At 36.9% G+C, this 21,967-nt stretch overlaps 1 protein-coding gene across 6 annotated transcripts in view; it reads right to left on the bottom strand.

The window, feature by feature from the left end:
* The window catches only part of Kcnmb2 (potassium calcium-activated channel subfamily M regulatory beta subunit 2), a 274,696-nt gene that overhangs the window by 30,270 nt on the left and 222,459 nt on the right, over positions 1 to 21,967 (bottom strand). For all 6 annotated transcript variants that reach the window (XM_010632430.2, XM_010632431.2, XM_010632432.2 and 3 more), the window contains one exon: positions 13,299 to 13,421. In XM_010632430.2, coding sequence (XP_010630732.1) covers positions 13,299 to 13,421 — 123 coding nt within the window. The remainder of the gene's footprint in view (positions 1 to 13,298; positions 13,422 to 21,967) is intronic.

Below are 21,967 nucleotides of genomic sequence, written 5' to 3'. Positions count from 1 at the left end.
CTGAGCTAAATCCCCGGCCCCTAAAGTTTTTTTTTTTTTTAATAGAGCGGAGTGGAGAGGTAGAGGGAGGAAAGGGGAATGGTGGGGGAGGAACCAAGATATGTAATGTACAGGTACAAATTCCCTATGATGAATGTGATCATTATGCATTCTTAAAATGTACCAATGTACTTAAGTAATTAAAAAATCGTGATAGCATAGAGAGAATAAGATGTACAGAGAAATGTCGAGATAAAACTTAAGGCTTTGGTGATGATTCTGACCTAGTGTGTCTTGACCTCCCAATGTCCGGATAGTAAGCTCCAGGTGAGGAAGAAATGCCCACAGCCCAAGTGTGAACGGGTGAGTTAAGTGATCCTTTCTACTCACAGTTGTCTTCAATGGTGGGTGGAAGTAGCCTGATGCTACATTTGGGTCCTCATTCTTTGGGAGTTTTGTGCCACCACTGAAAAAAATATTTCATTTCCCTTTGGCTCTTTGTGTCTGTCTTTTATGAATCCATACTAGAGGAATAAGATGTAAAGTATGATGATTATGAGAAATAAGGGAAGGAAGGCCAGTACCGTTCACTAAAGTAGGAAGTTCAGGAGAAGGAGTGACTCTGGGGCATGGCTACAAATTCTGTTTTGGAGACACGTGCCAGCCAACAGTAGGTGCAGGGCAGGAATTTACTTTGTAAGTTTATAATAAATTGAACCGTGGAATCCTTGAAAAGTAGTAAGTTTAAGCTCTGTTGAGGTAGTTTTGCCATAAAAGTCAATATTTATACATGTTGACAATAACAAATAGTAGATATATCTGGACTTTACTATGTACACAGAGAACATTTTGCCCAAATCCTTTTGGAGAGTGGAATTATTAATAAATCTTCAGGGAAAGTACAAATATAACAGAAGTCTTTGTGAATATTTTTTGTAAATAAAAGATTTGCAATTGTCCAATAAAGCTTTATTTTTACATCAAGCAGTTTTCAGTATAATACAGTTTTATTCTAAATTCACAATTGGATGATTTTTAAAAATTTTATATTAGAAACCAGCCTATAATCCATAAGAAAATTAGTTACGAGGATATGTATATACAAAAGTGGATGAAATGAATAAAAAGTGCAAGAAAGTTTTTCTCCTTGACCTTCACCCCATTTAAATTCAGATTCCTTGGTATCTATCCTAGAGGGAGAAAAGTACTAAGGTTAAGGCAGGCAAGAGCCCATGTACAAATTCAATTTTGAATTCGTTAGTCAACATTTTTGAGCCTTCGTAGGATGAAGCACCGTGTGCCAACTTCAGAGGATAAACAATGAAGTTGCTGTGTGAGGTCTGAATCTTGCAAGGCAATGGGCCTAAGTAGAAGGGTGTGGGATAAACAAGCCCAAAATGCGGTGAGTGGGTTTGTCAAAGGATCAGCTACCAAATGGCTAATTCATCAAACGCTAATGTATTGAAGAGTTAGTTAATTAAATGAAGATAATTTGCCTACTTTACCACACTGACATGTTTAACAAAGATTTTTTTTCAAGGAATACTTTTGTTTTTTTCAAATTTAGCGCATGGATATGAGTCAGTTTTTTGTCTCCCGATATGTCAGTTTTCCTGAATGAAGAAATGCCTGGGAGATCAGTGGAGCTCCCGGATGTGTTCGGGTGTCTGTGTGTACTATCTGTGGTCCCTTACGTGTTCCGATGTGGTGCAGTTCTCCTACTCCACTCTCCAGCCACCGTGAATTACGGGACTTTGCTCTGCTATGCCTTTCTGACAAGATTTTCGTGTCATAGAGTCAGATGACTATGGACTGAATCTCTCCAAACCATACGCTAATTTAAACATTTCCTCCTTTAAGCTGTGAGTGTCAGGTATTGTGTCCAACAACAGGAAAGTAGATTAATACGTGAATATTTCAAGACTATGTTTAAGAATATATTTTGTCATAAAGTATGCTCTCTTTATGAATATATTCTTCTTAGAAGTATTTTAAGACTGGTTTGATTTTTTTAAAGCTAAGTTTCCTAGTGAAACTCAGTCTCTTTATAAATATATTCTGATGAATATATTCATATATATGTCTTTCTTGAATATGTGTATAAATATATTCTTCTTATAGGTATTTTAAAAATTAGCATTTCATGTGGGAGCCTTTCAGGTTATGCTGATTTTTTTCAAATCCATTTTTAGAGCCATTTGCTGTTTCTGTAACATTTTGGCATCAGTGATTCTTGCACACAATTTCATATTATGACCCCTTGATGGATTTATCTTATCAATGAACCTAAATTTGTTTCTTTTAGCTACTTAAAAAGATGACAGTAGTTGATCTTTTTTTTTTCAGCTTTAATTGAGTTGATTGATACATTTTAGGGATACAGTATAGTTACATTCGACAGTAGTTGATCTTGAATGGGAATCTTTAAAAGCTTTTTGAAGATTCAGTGAAGTTTTTATGTGAACAGTCTTTACTTTGTTCCTATGAAATAATTTTACTTGATGCTTAATTTATCTCTGCTTTGGTTGTGTTTAGTTCAGCAGGAGAGAACTGGGTGAGAAAGGTGTGACCCTCTGCTGGGCAGCATTCAAGGGGAGAACCAGCAAAATGCAGAGTCTGGCTTGTTTATCTAGAGAGTGGGGGGAAAGAGGGGACTAAGGGATCGAAAGACGAGGAGAGAATGGCCGAAGTGCACCTTTGAGGGAGGGGACCAGATTATAGAGAGAGGAGGGGACTGGATTCACAAGGTTTCTAGGGCACAGAGAAAGGCAAGGGAGAGGGGTGGAGAGCTGGAAAGACAATGGCTATAAGAGAACAAAAGGAGTGCAGGGGGTGGTCTGGCACCCTCAAATATGGACCCTGGTGACCCAATTGGTCCCTGTAAATTTGTTACCAATTTGATATGGATTATGGTAGAACTGTGTAGGATTATAATTATCATACATTGTTTTTGATACTTGACCGAATTTAATATAAATTCATCACAGTGCTTGGGAAATGAATTTATGAATAATTGGCTTCAAGCAAATTGGCTATCACTTTGATATGAACATTCAGTGGATCAATGGTGGATAAGTTGGCCCAGAGTTATGATTTATAAGCATCAAGGTGATTTAGAAGCCAGCTGTTTTTTTGTGGAGAGTCATCACTTGATGCAAATGGCAATGGTTAAGTTTCATTGGCAGACTGAATTGGGTCTTGTTGAGCAAGTAATCAAGAAGAGGAAAGGATATTTGGGCAGAATATGAGAGAATAGCACATATTAAGTGTGGCTGGATTCCAGGGAATGGTAGGCAGTTAGCTGGTTATACAGACAGGGTCCAGAGATAAAGTATCTGTGTGTCTTCCGAAGTTAGCTGGAGCATTAAAAGAATTTAAGCAAGTACAGTGATTAGATTTGTACTTTCTAAAGATGCTTGTATTACTGTGGTTGGATGTTAGTAAGGTTTACAAATGGAGTCGAAGACACTGATTCTGAAACTCAATATTTCAAGTATTAGATAAAGAGGGGTTAAAAAAAAGAAGGGGCAGAGGAGATAAACATGTAGATCTTGGTATCATTTGTACCCAGAACTAAAAATGAACACTATGGATTCTAGTTAGTGAGAGAATAAAAAGTTAGCCTGGGTACTAGAACATAAAAAGGGCAGCAAAACAAGTTGGCAAAGGGTACTGACCCTGCCAGAGAAGCTAGAGGGCACCTGGTGGATGTAGAAAAGAGAAGCAGGGAAGTTCTGAATTAGAAGTGAAAATTTACATATATCTCAAATTACTTGGTTGAGAGCTCCTCAGGAATTTACACATAATACTTAACACACTTCACAATTTATACTTATTCTCTTTTGGCCCCATGAATACTGAACTGTTCAAGAGTTAGACAGGCCACGTTTATCTTTGAAGGCTCAGACTCTTGCATTTATTAGGCTCATAAAGTATGACTTTACATGGACTGGAAATAGCTACAATGAGCCTAGGTTGAGAGGTAGCCAGCATATAATGGTCAATTAAATGGTCAATTAAAGCCAAATAAATTAGGGAACCATGGCTTGAATTAGCTCCTGACTTTCCTCTCCTCTTCAATGTCTACTGAACACTATCACTAGGTTTAATATTTTTCCCAGAAAAAATTCAAACTTTCCAGGCATCAAGAGGTCTCATTCCTAGACTTTAAAGGACAAAACCTTTTTGTTGGATCTCATGAGATGAACCTGTGGGGCAATGGGTTGCTGAAGCCTCTGAGCTGGAATAAGCAGAGCAGATTTGCTCTGGGTTTATGCATCAGGAGACTCCACAGCAGAGCAGGATAGCATCAATTAACAGAGACATTGTTCTGCCTTCTGCCCACCAAAGCCTTCCATATTTCTGGATGTGTCTTCATCTTCTATGAGTTCCAGATTTCATGGAGCTAGTAGGTATATATTTTATGATTTGATAAGTTAATTTTTACTCTCTTTTCAGTCTTTGCATGTGTACATTCCTTGGCAACAGTGTGTTTTTGGATTTGAGAAGAAATGACAATATCTTTAATACAGTCATTAGTATGAGGGGATTTGTTCATGAATTTAATTATGAATTATGAATCCATGGGAATTCTCATGTTTTATGAATAAGACAGTAAAAGTGAGAGCAAAATTAAGAAAACACAAGCAGGATTTTTTTTTCAGTCCTGCCTTTGATTGATCAGATCACACATCTTCTCAACAATATCCCCATAAGTTAGTCACTGTTTATTTTTAACTGATCAATTAGCATGTGAAGTTTTATAAAGGATGTTAATGAAAAACACAGAAAGAAAAACAAAAACTATGTGGATTGTTTGGTTAAATTAGGGACCTCTCTAACCTAATGAGCCTTTCAGAAGTATTTACTTGATGTTGATCACATTACTTAGCCTCAGTGCAATAATGGCAGAGATAAATAGCAAAAAATAACTGGAAGAAATAAATATACACAAAAGTAAAAAGGTAACAAAAGAACTCATGGGTTATGGAATAAAATCTGACTAGCAACTAGGAAGTATTTAAACCTGAATGATATGGAAAATGCTGTAGAGCACCAGTGGACACAGTGAAGGCAATAAACAGAAGCACATAGTTATAAACGCTTATGTTACAGAACAAAAAGTCTGAAATTAATACATCCAAATTAAGGCATCCAAATTAGGAAGTTATAAAGAAGTTAATAGAATTTTCTAAAGGAAAATATAAGGAAGGAAATAATAAGCATGAGTACTAATAAATAAAACAAGAGATAACTATATTAAAGGATCAATTAATTTTTTTAAAAGGCTAAAGAAATAGATAAATCTTTGACAAAACCGATAATCAAGATAATAGGGGCCAGGTGTGGTGGCACATGCCTATAATTCCAGCACTTGGGAGGCTGAGGCAGGAGGATTGCTGTGAGTTCAAGGCCAGCCTGAATTTCATAGCAAGACCATGTCTCAAAGAAAAAAAAAATGAGATAATGGAAAAAGGCCTAAATAAACAATTTGGAATTAAAAATCATATTGCAACATAAGTTAGAAAGAGGAAATTTAAAACAACTTTATAATGAGATATTTAGAAACTTTGAAGTATATAACTTACTGAAATATAGAGTAAACTCTTACAAATATATAAATTACTAAAACTGAAAACTGGAAATAACTAGGGAACTGAAAAAAATCCTAAACAATAAAAATAAAAATATTACCATAATAGAACATTGACTTCTTACTGTTTATAGCTGAGCTCTCTCTCTCTCTATTATATAGACCATTCCAGAGCATAAAAATGGTAACCTACTTATGAGTTTGGCAAATTTTTAAAAAATTAACTTTATAGTGCATTTTAGATATACATAATGATAACATTCATCATAGGGAATTTGTACCTGTACATGATATATTTTAATTCTTTTCCCCCCATTCCCCTCCCCTCCGTTTAATCCCTCTTTCCCTCACTATTTCCAAAAGCTTTGTTTCCATTTTTCCTTCTTTTCTCTTCATTCCTTCCCCTTCCCCCTTCTGGCTCCCCTTCTCATTTGAGCACTGTCTTCCTATTTCACAATATCTATTACACATTTTGGTCCTTAGTTACCCTTTTAGTTTCTTACACCAGAGAAATAGTACTATATTTGAACATGTGCATCCACTTTATTTCACTTATGATTATGGTCTCAAGGTGCATCCATTTTCTTAGAAATGTCTCAAGTTTATCCTTCTTTATGGCAGAATAGTAATTCACTGTATAAGAAAACCTCACATCTTTATCCGTTCATTTGTTGAAAGGTATTTGTACTGTTTCCAAGATCTAGCTGTTACAAACTGTGCTGCTAGAAACTTGGGTGTGCATAGATTGCTGTGGTATACCATAGCTGTAGATTATATTGGGTAGATACCAAGAAGGGGAATAGCTGGGTCAAACGGAACCTCTAGTTTTAGTTTCTTGAAGAATCTTCACACTGATTCCCACCAGTCTACACTCTTACAAACAGTGGAGAACGGTTCTTTTTTCCCCACAGCTCCTCCAGCATTTGTTATTGGTTGAATTCTTGATAATAACCATTCTTTTTGAAGTGAGACAGAATCTCAGGGTTATTTTAATTTTCATCACATGAATGACCAGTGATGATGTTGAATATTTTTTCACATATCTACTCACCATTTGTATTTCTTCATTTGAGAAATGTCTTTTCATTTCGGGTGTCTATTTTTGGGTTGAGTCTTTAAATTGGGGCTCTGATTTCTTTCAGTTCTTTATTTTGGATCCTAGTCCTTTATCTGAGGAACAGCTGACAAGATTCTTTTCCATTCTGTATGTTGTCTCTTCACTCTGTTGGTGGTTTGTTTTTCTGTGCAAAAGCTTTTTAATAAAATACAGTCCAACCTATCTATGAGTCTAGCAAATTGTGATACCAAAACCCAATTAGAGCAACACACAAAACATTGTAAGCCAAACGTATTCATAAACATAAATGAAAAGTTTAGAAAACAAGTTAGTTCACTAAATCTAACAATATATAAACATTAAAATCTATCTATCTAAATATCTATCTTATGTGTGTGTAGTACCAGGGATCAAACTCAGCACCTTGTACTTTCAAGGCAGGTGTGGTACCACTGAGCTAAATCCCCAGCCTGTGTTTTATTTTTTGTTTTGGTACTGGGGATTGAACTTCAGCCCTTGCACTGGTGTGGCAGGCAGTGGCATCACTGAGCTAAATCTCAGGCTAAATTGTTTTTCTTTTGCAGTACTGGGGATTGAACTCAGGATCTTGAGCTTGCCAGACAGGTGGCAATGCCACTAGGTAGATCCCCAGATAATATATATCTTGATCAAGTTAAGGCTATCCCAAGAATGTATTGTTGGTTATCATTTGATCTCCTATTATTGATATGTTTTAGATAAACATTAAAATAATCATATGATACTGTAATCAATGATATTTTTCATTATCTATCTGATAAAACCAGAAATAGATAAGAAATCCTTAATATATAAAGGATGTAGAGGCACTATGTATGGCAAACTTGACATTTAATGGTGTTGCAAAAATCCACTATATAAATAGGAAGAAAGCAGCAAAGTTCACTATTATCTGTTTTATTCTTGATTTAGTGATTTACTAGCTAGTGTAATAATGGAAGTAAAATAAATAAATGATATACTTACTGATAAAAAGAAGACATTATTCACCAGTGTTATAATTATGAAGAAAATACAAAAGAATCTAGATAAGCTATTAAGAAAATTTAGCATTGATGTCAAAACAAAAATTGATACACAATAGTTGCCTTTCCATGTACCAACAAAACTGGAAAATGTATTTAAACATTAAAATGAGAATAAATCAATGAACTAAGTTGTCTTTGGAGAGATGATATACTTTATTAGAAGATAATGATTTGAAAAAAAGCTATTCTCCCTACAATGCTGAAAGGTGTTGAGCTGCAGTCAATTTAAATGCAAGGGAACTCTGCCTTTCCTGTATTTGTCTAAAGGCACAGCAGAGATTACTAAAATAAAAGATCTTTCTGACTCTCCACCCTCTTTCCTACCTAAGGATGGAATGTAAACCCTTCACTGGAGGCAGTCTGTATCAGCTCAGAACTGGCCCTGGCAGGCAACAGAGTGGTCGGCAGCAGACTTTATTAGTTTCTTCCCACAGTTTTCCTGTCTTGGAAAGCCTGTTCTCCTTTGTCTTGTCACTTTTTCAAAATTTATTGCTCTTTGATAAAATGCTTTAAAGACAGACTTTCCAGACACTGCTTTGTGAATTATTTTTGTCCCTTCTGATGTGCACAGCACGTGATAATAATTTTGCTTTTCTCTTGTTAATCTGTTTTTTTTTTTATGCCACAGGAATCTGTCCCAACTGTATAAGAAAACCCCACATCTTTATCCATTTTACATGGCTTAAGAAAAAATTGTTTCTCTTTCCTACAGAGAGGACTGAAATCAAATAGAAATTAATGTTATTCATTCAGCTAGTGATGTAAATTTACTGCAAATTAATTATATAAAATTCCTAAGTGTGGTAAACATAACTTGACAAACATGTTGTAAAATTTTGATTAAGCACAAATGGCAAAGAATAGCAATGACATTCTTTCTTTTTTTGGTTTTTTGAGACAGGGTATCACTGTCTAGTTCAGACTGCCCTAGAACTCACTGTGTAGCCCAAGCTGGTCTTGAACTCACAGTGATCCTCCTGCCTCAGCCTCCCGAGTGCTGGGATGACAGGTGTGCCACCATGCCTGGTGGCAATGACACTCTTGATTGAAAAGAACAACACAGGTAATTTTTCCTATCATAGGTCAAGAGGTATTTCAATGCTAAAATGTGTAAACTCACTTGTGGCATTTGTCTGAGGTAAGCACAAGTGATCAGTAGAATAAATCAGAGATCTAGAAAAGTATCTGGAAATGTGATGTATAATACACATGTGTTTTTAGTCAATGAGGAAAGGCTAAATTATCCAATAAATGGCAGTAGGGCAATTGGGTATCTGTTTTTAAAAAATTGGATGTCTATTTAACACCTGATACAAAAGTCAATTCCAGATGATTAAAGATTTAATTATAAAAGGTAAGGCCACAGGATATGTACAAAACCTAGTGAAAGAAAATCCTTTTGAGTTTGAAGAAAGGAATTTCAAAATGTCAAAATGTGCTATGTTTGTACATTAAAATTAAAGAATATATTCAACAAAAGACATTGTGAAGTAAGAAGACAAGCTATAAACTGGAAGTAATTTGCATACATACAGCAAAGGTTTTATATTGATTTATGTATATGTATAATTCCTACAAATTTATATGAAAAAGACAAACAATCCAGTAGAAAAATGGGGCAAATATTTAAAGTCACAACACAAAAAAGATTAAGAAAATAAGCTTAATCTCATTATTATTCTGAGAGATCAGAATTAAAGTCATATTACATTTTAGATTGAAGAAAAAAATTTGCACACCGTATAGAAGGTGATAGAGCAATAGGAATTACATTTACAGTTGGTTTGGAAAGCATTTGCATTGCTTGGTAGAATTGAACTTTCAAACCAACCATTCCCATGTTAGATACATAATCTTATGAAGTGCTCATCGTATGTCTAAGGACACATGGACAAAGAATATTATAACAACATTGCTGACAATGATGAAAGAAGTGAATATAATGCAAATGTCCATTAGCAGGATGAATAGTCATGGTACGTTCACACCGTGAAATACTGTGCAATAGAGAACGAACTATAATTACTGACATTAGCACTGATAAACACAGCAATGCAATATTTGGTGATAAAAACAGGTTGAAAATCAATACATAAGAAGTTATTCCATTTATATAAAGCCTCCAATGACTCAGAAGTAAATATATTGCTTAAAACTCAAATGTCATACAGTCGTAGAGAGAAGCAAGGGACTGGTAAACACAGAATCCAGGACCGTAGATATCAATGAGTGTGGGGTAGAGGAGGAATTAGGATGTTATTAGGCAAACATTCCTAAGGCCTTCAAAAATAACTGTTTCATTTTTAATAAGGAGCACACAGATGTTCATGATACCATTCTTTGTATGTGAATACATGTGATAAATATTCCTTTGTACCAGTATATTTAATAAAACACACCAAAGAATATTTGGTAAACATTCAGTTTACAATGTTCTTAGCTCAAACTTTTCTTTTTCTCATCTAAATAAGGAATTATTGCTGTTGTTTTATCTTGCACCTGCTAGTTAGGGATTAAAATAAGCTTATTTGACAAGAAAGTTTGTTTAGAGAAGAAAGCAGTATTCTTTCATATTGTTGGCTTTGTAGAATAGAGGATGAGAATACAAACTAGGATTCTGCACATAGCAGATGATCAGACAAAGGGCTAGCTTGCAATTAAAATAAGGAAAGGAAAGCAGAGTTGGTTTCAGTTTCTTCTGAGGAAGAGGAGACTTGGCTTCAGAGTTTTTCGGTGAACTTTTTCTTTCACTTAGTTGCTGTGACTGCCCTTAGGCCGGTTTCCTGGGGCTCTACTTTTCAGGAGTTCCAGGGAACCCAATATCCTGACCGTTTGGCTCAGGGATCACGAAGGGGCATGGTGGTGCGGAGTGAGGGTTTTTGGCTGCCCGTTCTGGGATAGCTGCACCAACCCAGCTAGAGAAGCTGGGTACACACAGAGGTCAGGTTTACAGGGGGAGGAACGGAGGGTGAGCAATCACCAGCAATTCGGGGCAGTGCTGCCAGACAGTCTAATTTATTTCTAAGTAATCAACTTGAAGACCTTAATTATCTTGATTCCTTATCGGCCATCATCATCTTCATTATAACTGCGTTTACTGCCTCCAAGAGCATCTTGGGCAGAACAGTTTCTGTTCAAAGCCAATTTAAAAACTGAGTCTTGTCTTTCAAGAGTTTGTGAACTAGGCAGTAAAGATGAAGATGTGGTAAAGAAGGGGCATAGACATTAAATAAAATGACGTTAAACTAAGGAGACTGCCTTAGTGGGAGATTCTATTGCTTGTATTTGTCAACTGTTTTCTTTTGCTTCTGTTAACGTTATGGGCCCAAACCATGCAGACTGATTTCACAAGCTTTGGCACCTTTGTTCCATAAATAAAGCTTGTTGACAGTGATTTATTTATAGTCAATATTTTAATTATTTTAAATCCCATAGTTACTGGAAACAGAAGAATGAAAACAGTAATTTAAGTGTCAGAGAATCGTATTGATGCAGAACACTGAGCTAATTATTTGTTCCTGTAAACTGCACAAACATTGCCAATACATCAGTCATATGTTCATTGTATTTGATGTACAATTTTCAGGTGTACGCTAACAAAATTTCTCCTTGTGGGCTTGGCTGTTCATGGCTGCTCCAAATATCTTATTTTTGATAAGAGCCTGTGTAGTACGTGGGCTGCAGGGAGAAAGCACAAACTTGGATTCCGATCCTGATTCTATCACAAGCTAGTTATTGGACCCCTGGAAGTTATTTAAAGTCACAGAGCCTCCACTTTCTCGTCTATAAAATGAGCATAATAATTTCTATCATATAAATTAATATTTTACATAGAACATATAGTACACCGTAATTGCTTCTTAAATATTATTTCTTTTGTAGAAGAATATAAAGCTGTAGTAAGTTATTTCATTAGAGTAAATAAAAGATGAAAGGGATAGATTGTAATTCACCTGCCTGAGAAAGCCTTCAGCACTTCAGGAGGGCTGACCCTTGACGGTCCCCGTGTTCCTGCAGGCAACATGGGTCTGACCCCTGAGTGGCAGGGCCAGATCTCCGCTCTTTTTTACCTTCACTGATAACAGCCTTTCCAAAAATAAGTAAGTAAGTAAGTAAATAAATAAATAAATAAAATTGAATATAAAATGTAGAATTTAGATTTTAAGGTGTTGGAGATTGTGCTGACAGATGATTCAGTTTGAAAGGAAATGAAAAACAATTCAGTTAAGCATTTAGGAAATGCATGTGAAAGATACAAACAAAGGAAGTAAATGTTCAGATTATCTGCTTGGTGTAATGAACATTACTGCTCTGCTCAAATTATAGTTCCTTTTGAGGCTGTACTTTTACTTAACCATTATATAATTATTTTTTCATAATTAAGGTAACACAACATATTACTTTTGGGAAATGAGGTGAAAAATATGATTTTCTTTTCAGACTTTTGCCTGTTTATTTTTTTGGTGGCTTCATTCATACTTTGTATGCAGCTCCTTAGTTAATATTCTGTAAAGGCATTTTAGGGTGCTAAGAGACATATTATAGTCTACTTTATATTTAACAGATTTTTCACTGTGAGTAGTTTAAGTAGTTTCCAAAATTTTACTGTAATACATCAGTATTGTGAAGAACAACTTTACTGTTGGAATTTTTCAAAGGATTTTAATGTGTAGGTCATTTCAGGTTTTCTGAGGAATAAAAGCTCTCAGAACAATATTCAAGTCCCTCAGGTCCTTCTCCTTTTGCCCAGCACCATTTATCAATCCTGATTTCTATCAGGTTCTGCCTGATGTGTGACTCGCTTAAATTGCAATATCCTGTTAAAGGCAGTTATATTTAAAATTTAGCTTCACCTAAACTAAGTCTTAGCATAAGGTCAATGAGAAAGAGAGACATGTGGAAGAAGAAAACAAATGGGGAGAAGGGAAATATTTAAAAACGGTTATAGAATTCTATGAACACATTTGCTCCTAAACCCAAATGAGAGCGTTCGATTGAGCTGCGTAAATGCTCTTTTGTCTTTCATTAACTCTACCTTTGCTTCTTATTTTTTCTTTTATTTCCCCTATTTCATCCCTCTTTCCAGGCTGTTCTTCCAAGGACTTTGAGGGCTCCGTGAATTTTTCCCTCGTCTTTGGACCTTCTCGCATTTTCTGCTTTCTTTCCTTATTACATTCTCAGTGTCCAGCAGTGCGATTCAACATCTACTGCTGTGAGGTACAATGCAAAGTTTTGGAAAGCCAACAGAAAGTAATCCAGAGTCTGTTTGGATAAAGAGGACGATGGGCTGAGGGGAGCAGTGGGAACTCTGGACATGTGAAGGCGGACTAGAGTTGGCTAAGTGAAGAGTAGGGCTGTACACGTGTGAGAAGCACATTTCTAAGAAGAAACAGACTTTGCAACGCCATGAGGTGCGAGGGAGCGTGTAACCCATGAGGAAGAGGAAGGCCAAAGTGTCTGTCTGTGACCATACCCTTTTAGTGTAGAGACCATCCCCACATCTCAAAATATACAACTCAGTTGTCTACTACTTTCCTGTTACCATCCTCTTTGGCTAGTCAGGTAAAATCTTCTAAAAATCCCCGAGTCCCAGTGCATTCACCTTTTCTCATCGTGTCTGTAAGATGAAGAGGTCCGACCACTGGTCCATATGAACATCTTAAAGGATGTTGGTCCAGGGGCCCCTTTCCTGATGGTGGAAGTCCTGGAGGAGTGGCGAAAAGACCTAGAAGAGGAACACACTGAAGTTAAATCTATTTCTTTGTTTTTTGGAACTCTGTATGGATATCAACCAGTAGCCTTTAGCACACTGTCTCTCTTAATTAATACCAGGTATTTGATGCCACAAGGGTAGCGGCTCTCAGTCTTGACAGCACAGTAAAATCTACTGGGAGTCTTAGAAGACATGAGGCCTTTAGAAATCTGCACTACAGGTTGCTCCTTTAGAAATCTGCACCCCATTTTTAAAAGCTCCCTTGTTATTAACCGACAGCTAGGGCTGAGAGTCCCTGCTTTAGGGGATCATGGTTTTCTAATTGATGTTAAAATGGTTTTCTCCCCAAATTGTCTCCTTCAAAATATAATGGAGGTATGGATTCATACTCTACAGAATGCCACCTTTCCCCACATTTTGGTTCAGCTCTGAATGCAAGGTCATCTTTAAAGTTGCTGTTGCTGCTGCTGTGGCTTCAGCTCATAGCAGCTGAGCATCTGCCTGAGAAAAATCACTGCAGTGGTGGTGGCGCCAGATACACAGTGACTCCTAGAAATCAGGTTTATAGGCTCCAGAGATAAGATGTCACAGGAAGGTCGTGTTCTTCTGGTGATAGCTTGGCTTTGGGTTTTTTTTTCTGTCTCCAAGCATAGTACTGAAAATAGGTATTATTATTCATTTCCTACATTATTATTAGGAAGGATCATTAAAATATTAATCAAATATAAAAGTTAAAATGATATATAACACATCAGAACAAAGGAAGGAAGAGAGGAGATTGCTTCATAGATGTACAGTCAAGACTGGCTTTCTTCTTGGTTAAAGTATAATATGAATACTAAGCATGAGACTGGAAATAATATCAGTAATAACATTACCACATAGCTACTATATACCAGGCACTATGCACCTATTATCTGTACACAGAGCATACACAAAATGCGTATTGATGTATTCATCGTGAAAACCTTGTAAGGTAGGGGTGCTATTATTTCCAAATTACAAATGATGCTTTCATGAGATTCAGATATTTGTGTATATTTAGAAACAGTGGAGCCATGCTTCAAATCCATATTTGCTTGCCTCCTGTTCTTACTCTCTAAAGAGACATGTGGTCCTGTCCGGTGCTCCTGGAAGTTTAACACCCACACAGATTACCCAGAGTCAGTTACAGCGCTGATTCTGATTCAGTGGGAATAACCTGGGGCCCAAGATTCTGAACTTCTAACTGGCCAACATTGGTGATTTGCAGACACACTGAGTAGCAAAGGCTCAGAGCTTGTACTCAGAGTAAGAGGATGGTCACAGGCCCAGTTTCATCACTAACTAGTGGGTGACCTTGAGAGAGGCAGTTATCTCTGTACTATGGAGATATAGAAACAAATAACCTTTGGAGCCCTCCAATATTTTTCAATTTAGTTAAATAATGAATTTAAGCAGGGCCGGAGATTTAGCTCAATGGTTCTGCCACCTGCCTCACAAGCACAAGGTCCCAAGTTCAATCCCTGGTACCAAAAAATAAAAATAAAAATGAATTTAAGCATATAGTAAGTCATTGTGAAATGACTTTCTTGGAAAAGATCTTGGAATAACTTTCTTTCTATACCCTTGAGCCTGTATCAGAGACTTAGGAGCAGAGGAGGTGGAGCATATAGCACAGGTTTTGTAATTAGCATAGAAAAGCAATCATATGTCTTTGAATGGTTTCCTAGGATAAGTGAGTGAAAGTGTCCATTTGAATAAATATTTTAGATAGTTGTAGGATGATTTAGAAACTGAATCTGCCAACTCTTCAGTTTCTTGGATTTGGGATTTTTAAAGCTACTTATGTTTCTTTTAAAATATCTTTAAAATATTGAATACATAATGAATAATTCATTATCAAAATTAGTTAACCGTCAGACAATGAGGATGATCTTAATCTGAGTTGGGTAAATTACTTTGCCAGAATGTGATCTGTATAAACTTTTGGGGGTATTTCAATATGTATTCAGGTGGATTTCTCCAGTTGCTTTAGCTATTTCTTTAAAGTCTTGGAGATATAGAATGGACAAAGAAAAGCGATATAAGTTGAGTCTAGGTAAAGCAGTGAATTCCTCAGTGCTATCTTATTACTGGTTATTAGCCAGCATTTAAGAGACAAACCACAGAAATAATAAGTGCTTTGAAGTAATTCAAAATGAAAGAGGTTGCAATGATATTTAAGATACTTTTCAGATCGTGTATCATTTTAGCATTTGTGCCTTAGCTCTGTTGTTTTAAAATGATTAGAAAGGGGGAAATGAAAGATGCATTTACTTTAATTAACTGTTTAGAGCATGTTGGAAAGGACTTAATGACTCCTTAGATTATTCCAATAAGTGCATTTGGAGTTTCTCCTCCCAAGTTTTCTTTCATAAAGACAATCTGCTACTTAAAACCTGCTAGATTCATTGTTAATTAAGAGGAAAGGGAGAAGCTGCTTTAAGGACAACACGATAAAGATTCTGTGGAGGTTGAAAAAAATTCCAAGCTTCAAAGAAACAAAGAATTCGCAGCCTGTTAGTGGAAGCTGGTTTGGAGGTTCTTTTCCATCTCAGAGGCAGCCCCTACTGAAGTTCTTAAGAAATTAACTCACTTGTGCTCACTTTATAAGTCAAGGATGATTTCATTTGAATTGTGATTAGGAAAGTGGTACAAAAACAAACAAAAAAATCCTAAATTTTTATGATATTTTTCAATTTGAAATCCCAGAGTGAAACAGAGACCCGTGTTATGCCAGTGACTGCCCAGGAATGAGGGCAGTGGAGAGGAAACCTTGTTCTTATTCTACCATTAAAAGGTCTAGAAATGGGGTGAACCTCGTAGAACCATCACTGGAAGACTGCAGACTAATACTGTCTGAACACCAGAAGCCCCAAAGATCTAACCTAGACCTGGAGTGAAAAGAGTCAGTAAAAATGTGACAATTTATTTGCCACGAATTTATAAAGGGTCCTTTTTCATGTCCCAGTCTCACTCCTTTCTGTCTCCTTCCTTCAGCTCCTGCTATTTCCTCTACCTCCTTTCCTGGGGTGGAGAGGAGTTAACCTGAGTCAAGGCCATCACACACGTTCTCTCTTCTGTGAAGACTTCTGTGACCCACACGAGCAGCTTCCTCATCTCTGCTCCTAGTTGATGGTACTTCTGTCAAGAGTAAGGTTCCATTTGTGCTGCTTGTACACAGATCTGCCTTCCTGGCTAGATTGGAAGCATCTCCGGTGCAGGCCTGTGCTTTATTCACTTATTGCACCATGCAATACCCAAGAGGCACAGTGGTTATGTCTGCTGCCTGGAACACCTCAGTGTCTATAGCACAGTGTGGCCACTGGTGTGACACTGGCCTCATGCTCTGTGGCTCATCCCGGCTGGCTACAGTTGACATCTTCCCGATCTGTGCCTTATCTCAAGCTGTCTTCCCTTCTTTACACTCCATGTTCCCTTTGTTCCTTTTATTGACATGAACAGAAAGTTTCTATTGCTTGCTGAATTGTCATTCAATAAGGCTTTTTAGAAAGGGTAGCGGGGCCTAATGAAAAGAAGATGAGCAAGAGCACCAGATGTGACCATTTGTCTGTTTACCTCCTGGCATCACTACCCACCACCTGTGTGACTTTGGACAAGCCGATTTAACATCTCTGAGTTCTGGTTTCCTCAGCTGTAAAAATGAGAATAATAATAATACTTGTCTTTTGGGGATATTTGGAAGATTAAATGAGACAATATACACACAAGAACCTAAACTAGATCATGGCACATAATAGCACAAACTAAACATTAGTTTACTTGTTTTTTTACCTGTTATTAAACTTAAAAACAAATGGATTGGATTTTTTGCTTTTTGTAAAAACAATCCGATTAAGTTGCTTTGTAATTGTGCATTGAGACTATTGATTTTTTTTTTTTTGGTCCTATAGGGATGTTGGCAACAGAGAAAATATTGAGATGATAAAATCTGAAATACTTCCTCATTCGGACTAAATTATGATACCATCCTGAGCAAGAGGAACATAAGGAAATGCCTCTGAATGTGGATTAGAGTCATCTGGGAAAGCTTTTCAAAAATGCTGGTGCTGGGTCTCATCTCAGATCAAGGAGAACCTCAGGGAGTGGGGCCCCTGGTGTTGCTATCTCAAAAAGGCGGTCCAGGTAATTCTGATGGGCAGTCAAAGAGAGAAACACCACTACAGTCTCTCAGGTTCTGAATGAATACAAGTGGGTCCTGTATAGATCCTCCCAATCTCTAGAAACTTCAACTGGAGAGTAGCAGTTCTACAAGCACAGCTCTGTGCTGTGGCTTCTGAGCTCCTCTCAGTGCTGGGCCTCTAAGTGACAGCTGCAAGGACAAGTAAGATATGGAACAGGGAAGGTGTAAAGTGAACATGGTTTTCTAGTGTCAGTGGCCTTGAGCTATGCAGATGGGATTCTTTTAATGCACTCTGTTTTATTGAATGAGCAAGCAGGAGCCAACAGAACCATTTAACACATAATTAAGTGCCAAATCTTGCATAAAATTGTACCACTAATGACATCACAGTAGTAACTTAGAAGGTCACCCTAAGCACAGAAATTTAGGGCTGCTTCTAATGCACGAGACTTTATCTCTTCAGACAACAAATTACATGTTCTCCATAAGAGTTGAGTTGTTTTGGCTTCAGGGCATTTGGAGAAGAAACCATGTGTATGGGGATAATTTGAGACCTGGTGATTTAATTTAGAAAACATTGATACTTACAAGGAGCAACTTTAAATGTCATTGGAATGTTTTCCTCTAAAATCACACACTTTATCCCTTATTTTAGTTTATTCATTTGCATATATATTCACCAAGCTTTTAATAAGTGCCTCCTATGTGCCAGGCACCATACTGTGTGCCATGGACACCAAGACATTCAGTCCTGCCCCAGAGGAGACCACAGTTCACGGGCCAGTCAGAATATCAAATCAACATTTAAGCTATACTGGTTACGGAACCTGCTCTTTCAAACCAAGGTGGCTTGCTATGACTTCTCAGAGATTATTCCAAAGAGTTGTTCGTCCCTCTATATCTTAACCTTCAGCTTGCTGAATCTTATGGCATTGATAATTTCCTTCTTCTAATAGTGCTTTACATCCTCACTTAGGGGACAGTGCTTTCTTAGTTCTCTCACATTCTAGATGCTCCTATAATTTCTTTTGTGGGTTTCTCTTTTTTTCCATCCATCCCTTTCATGTTGGCATCTTTTTGAAGGCTAACAAGTGCTACTGCACAGTCTCTTCACAATGCCTTACAGTAAAACTGAAGAAGACTTTTCTCTCCCAGTTGATATCTAGAGAACTGGGACTCATTTACTACCTAGCTGTAGAAGTGAAGAAGAAGCAATCTGCTACACTATCACTTCTTTGAGGTGAATCAAATAAGACAAAGTATATTTTTATTGCAGGTTGCCTTTCAATTACTGAAGTCACTAGGTATGGACTCTTTTGGATGGAGATGGGGTGGTTGTTATTTATGACCTCTATCACATGTTTTATAGATCAACTGTTATTCAGGTAATCATGACACATTTGACTTCTATTTCAAGAAGATGGTAAATAAATGATGAACCTGTCCTTTAGCCTGCTAGTGACTTATCTCATTGAACTTAGCAATAGACTCTTTTTTTTTTTTTTTTTTTTTTTTTTTTTTTTTTTTGCAAAGCAAGAGTAAAGGAGTAAAGTTTATCTTGAAGATGGTCGAAGGAAGAGATGCAGAGCCACTCTGGGGAGTGGAGGCTCCAGAGTGATAGAGACTCTGTTATTCAGTAATTATATAACTACACAAAAAACACTCCCCTTTCCCCCAGTTTCACCGGCTGTGAAAAGAATAGTATTCATTTAGTTAATTCAGCATGTATCTCTTTGTTCAACAAATATTTATTGAACATGCGATTATGTGGCAGGCACTGAGTTTGGTGTTGGAGTTGTATCAATGAACGCAACAGTGACCCGCCTATTATGGGTCTCACGGTTTAGAGGAGGGTTTTTAATAAAAGACTTATGAATATTTGTAAAAAAGGAAGTGATATTCAGATCACATCTGCAGCTCTAACATCTATCAGAAACAACCATCTCAAGGCTCAGTTCAAAGAGCTTTGAAATTAGTTTCAGGTTGAAATCCCAGCTCCACGATCCAGTAATTATGTAACCTAAATACATTGTTAAATTCCATTGATTCTCATTTTCTCCATCAAGAAAATTGAAGTAATAACATATATCATACAGGATTGCGATGCAAATGATTTGAAATAATATATAGCATTAAGCAGGCACTCAGTAAATGTTAGTTTTTTTTCCATTTGGAGGAAATGGCAGATTTTTTCCCCAAAATTGGCCATTCTCATACAAGCCATTCTATTTGATTCACTTTTTTTTCCACAGGAAAAAAAAAAAAAGTCCTTCGTAGAAATTGAAAACACATTTCTACATGGTCTTAGTCCACTATTCTGCAATTCGTTTCTTAATGAGCTTTTCAAGTAGATAATCGCAACTGATGTTCAGTTTGATTCCTTCCATGCTACATATTTAAAAGCAGTTTAATTGTTAGAAACATTTCTCTCTCTTGGGCATCACACATACACAGCTGGTGTAAGAAAATCTGCTCATAACTCACGTGCCCCTCTTAGACTGGTACGAGTGACAGATTTATGCAGACCCATCTCCCCCTTCTCAGCGCCTGTGGTTTAACTCTTACATCTATTTCAGTTGAGAATTAAGGGGGCTGGACTGTAATAAGATCTCTTTTTAGAGAAGAATTGGAGATGACATCGATAGGCACAAATATGTAAGATACTTCCCTAGACTTATATACATAGATCATTTATATGTATTATTTCATTTACTACTGTTCGTAAATTTTCTAAGAGATCTCTGCATTTGCCAGAGAGGAAACTCACATTCAGACAAGTAAGTAAAAATTTCCAGTTCACATAGCTGCTAAGAAGTCAGAATTGCAATCCAGGTCCACCCAAGTCTAAAAAAGCCAATGTTCTCTCACCCTTGATTTCCTAGGAAAACCAGGTGCCAAAATCTGTATTAAAGAAATGACATCTGCTAAATCATGGTGGTGACATTCAGCCTGTTATTCCTTGAGTGATCGTTACGTCATGGGGAGAGGGAGAGAGAGAGGGAGGGCGGCACAATGAGGCAAGGTAGAAGGATATGGCAGGAGGGAGAAAAAGACCAGAAAGTAAAACAATGGTGAGAACATGAACAAATGGACTCAAACCCAGGCTTAGCTTCTGTCTGTGGCCCTGGACAAAATTCTATCCCTTTTCTATTTCTGTTTTGCATTCTGCTAATAAGGACAACCATGATAGCCCACACTTCACAGAAGTTTTGTGAGGATTGAGTTAATTTATATGGTGTGCTTTGTGATGTTACAATGTAATAATGGCATATGTAATATTTGTACCTATGTAACTTCTGATACTATATATAACATGAATATTACAAGTTATATATGCACCCATATATATGTATATATATATCTGTTTGTTAATATATGAACATATGAGTTAATGTATTAAATGTATCTGTGACATGGGAAACGTTAAGTATACACTATTGTCCTTACTTGGGATTGGGTTGGATATACCTTTGGAAGAGAACAGAGTCTGTGTGAAGGTACACATAGTTCAGTACATTCAGCAGATATTCATAAATGCGATCATTAGTTTTTCATGGGGGAAAGAGTGAAAGAAAAGAATAGAACATGGAAACAACATTAGCTCTGCTGTTGACTCATTTTTAATTGGGCATCTTTGCTCACATTCCTTGTATGGAACATGAAGCAATTTAGAGATAATTCTAGGGTTCCTATCACCAGAAAAATTTTATTTTGTTTTGCTTTGGAGAATTGCAATTAAGATCTTTTCCTATGACTTATTTGACTTCTAATCTGTCTTTGGTTGAACGTAATTTCTATTTTACGTTCTGTTGATTTCTTAAATGAAATATTTAGTAATGCTCATGGGAAATATAGTAAAGCTGAAGAAGGGGAGATTAAGCACCAAATGGGCAGGCAAAATGAAAGCACTCATTGATGCTTGTACGTGAATTTTGCAGACTCATGTTCCTGTAGAGCCGGACATCTTGGGCATGAACCTTGTCTGTGTTTCATCCAGTGGCTCCTCTCTTATTTCTTCTACTCCATAATCTGCATCCCCACCTAGCCTTATCTCTAATCCAACTGTTAAATCTCTGCTTTCTTGTAAAGGGGAGATAATGATTTGATCAGGGAGATTTAAGGTTTTTTTTTTTAAGAGCAGAAAAATTTATTGAGAGAAAGAAATCTTCTGTCTAAGAGGGACAGAAGGGGAACCAGAAAGTGGTTGCCCACTCACCCTAATTTTCTAAGATGTTTTATACAGCAAAGCCATGTGGTGAGGCGGGTACAAAGTGGTGCAAAACTACAAGACAGAATGGAAAATTACAAGGTGGGCATGAGGTGGGGCAAAACCATGACCAACCAATAAGATTACAAGTACAGTCACCCAGGTAATATGTGTGTGTGCATATAT

The sequence above is a fragment of the Fukomys damarensis genome, unplaced genomic scaffold (assembly GCF_012274545.1).
Source record: "Fukomys damarensis isolate Sample0158 unplaced genomic scaffold, DMR_v1.0_HiC HiC_scaffold_12, whole genome shotgun sequence".
Classification (NCBI taxonomy): domain Eukaryota; kingdom Metazoa; phylum Chordata; class Mammalia; order Rodentia; family Bathyergidae; genus Fukomys; species Fukomys damarensis.
The sequence above is the reverse complement of the archived record's forward strand: the minus strand, read 5'-3'. Positions and strand labels throughout refer to the sequence as shown.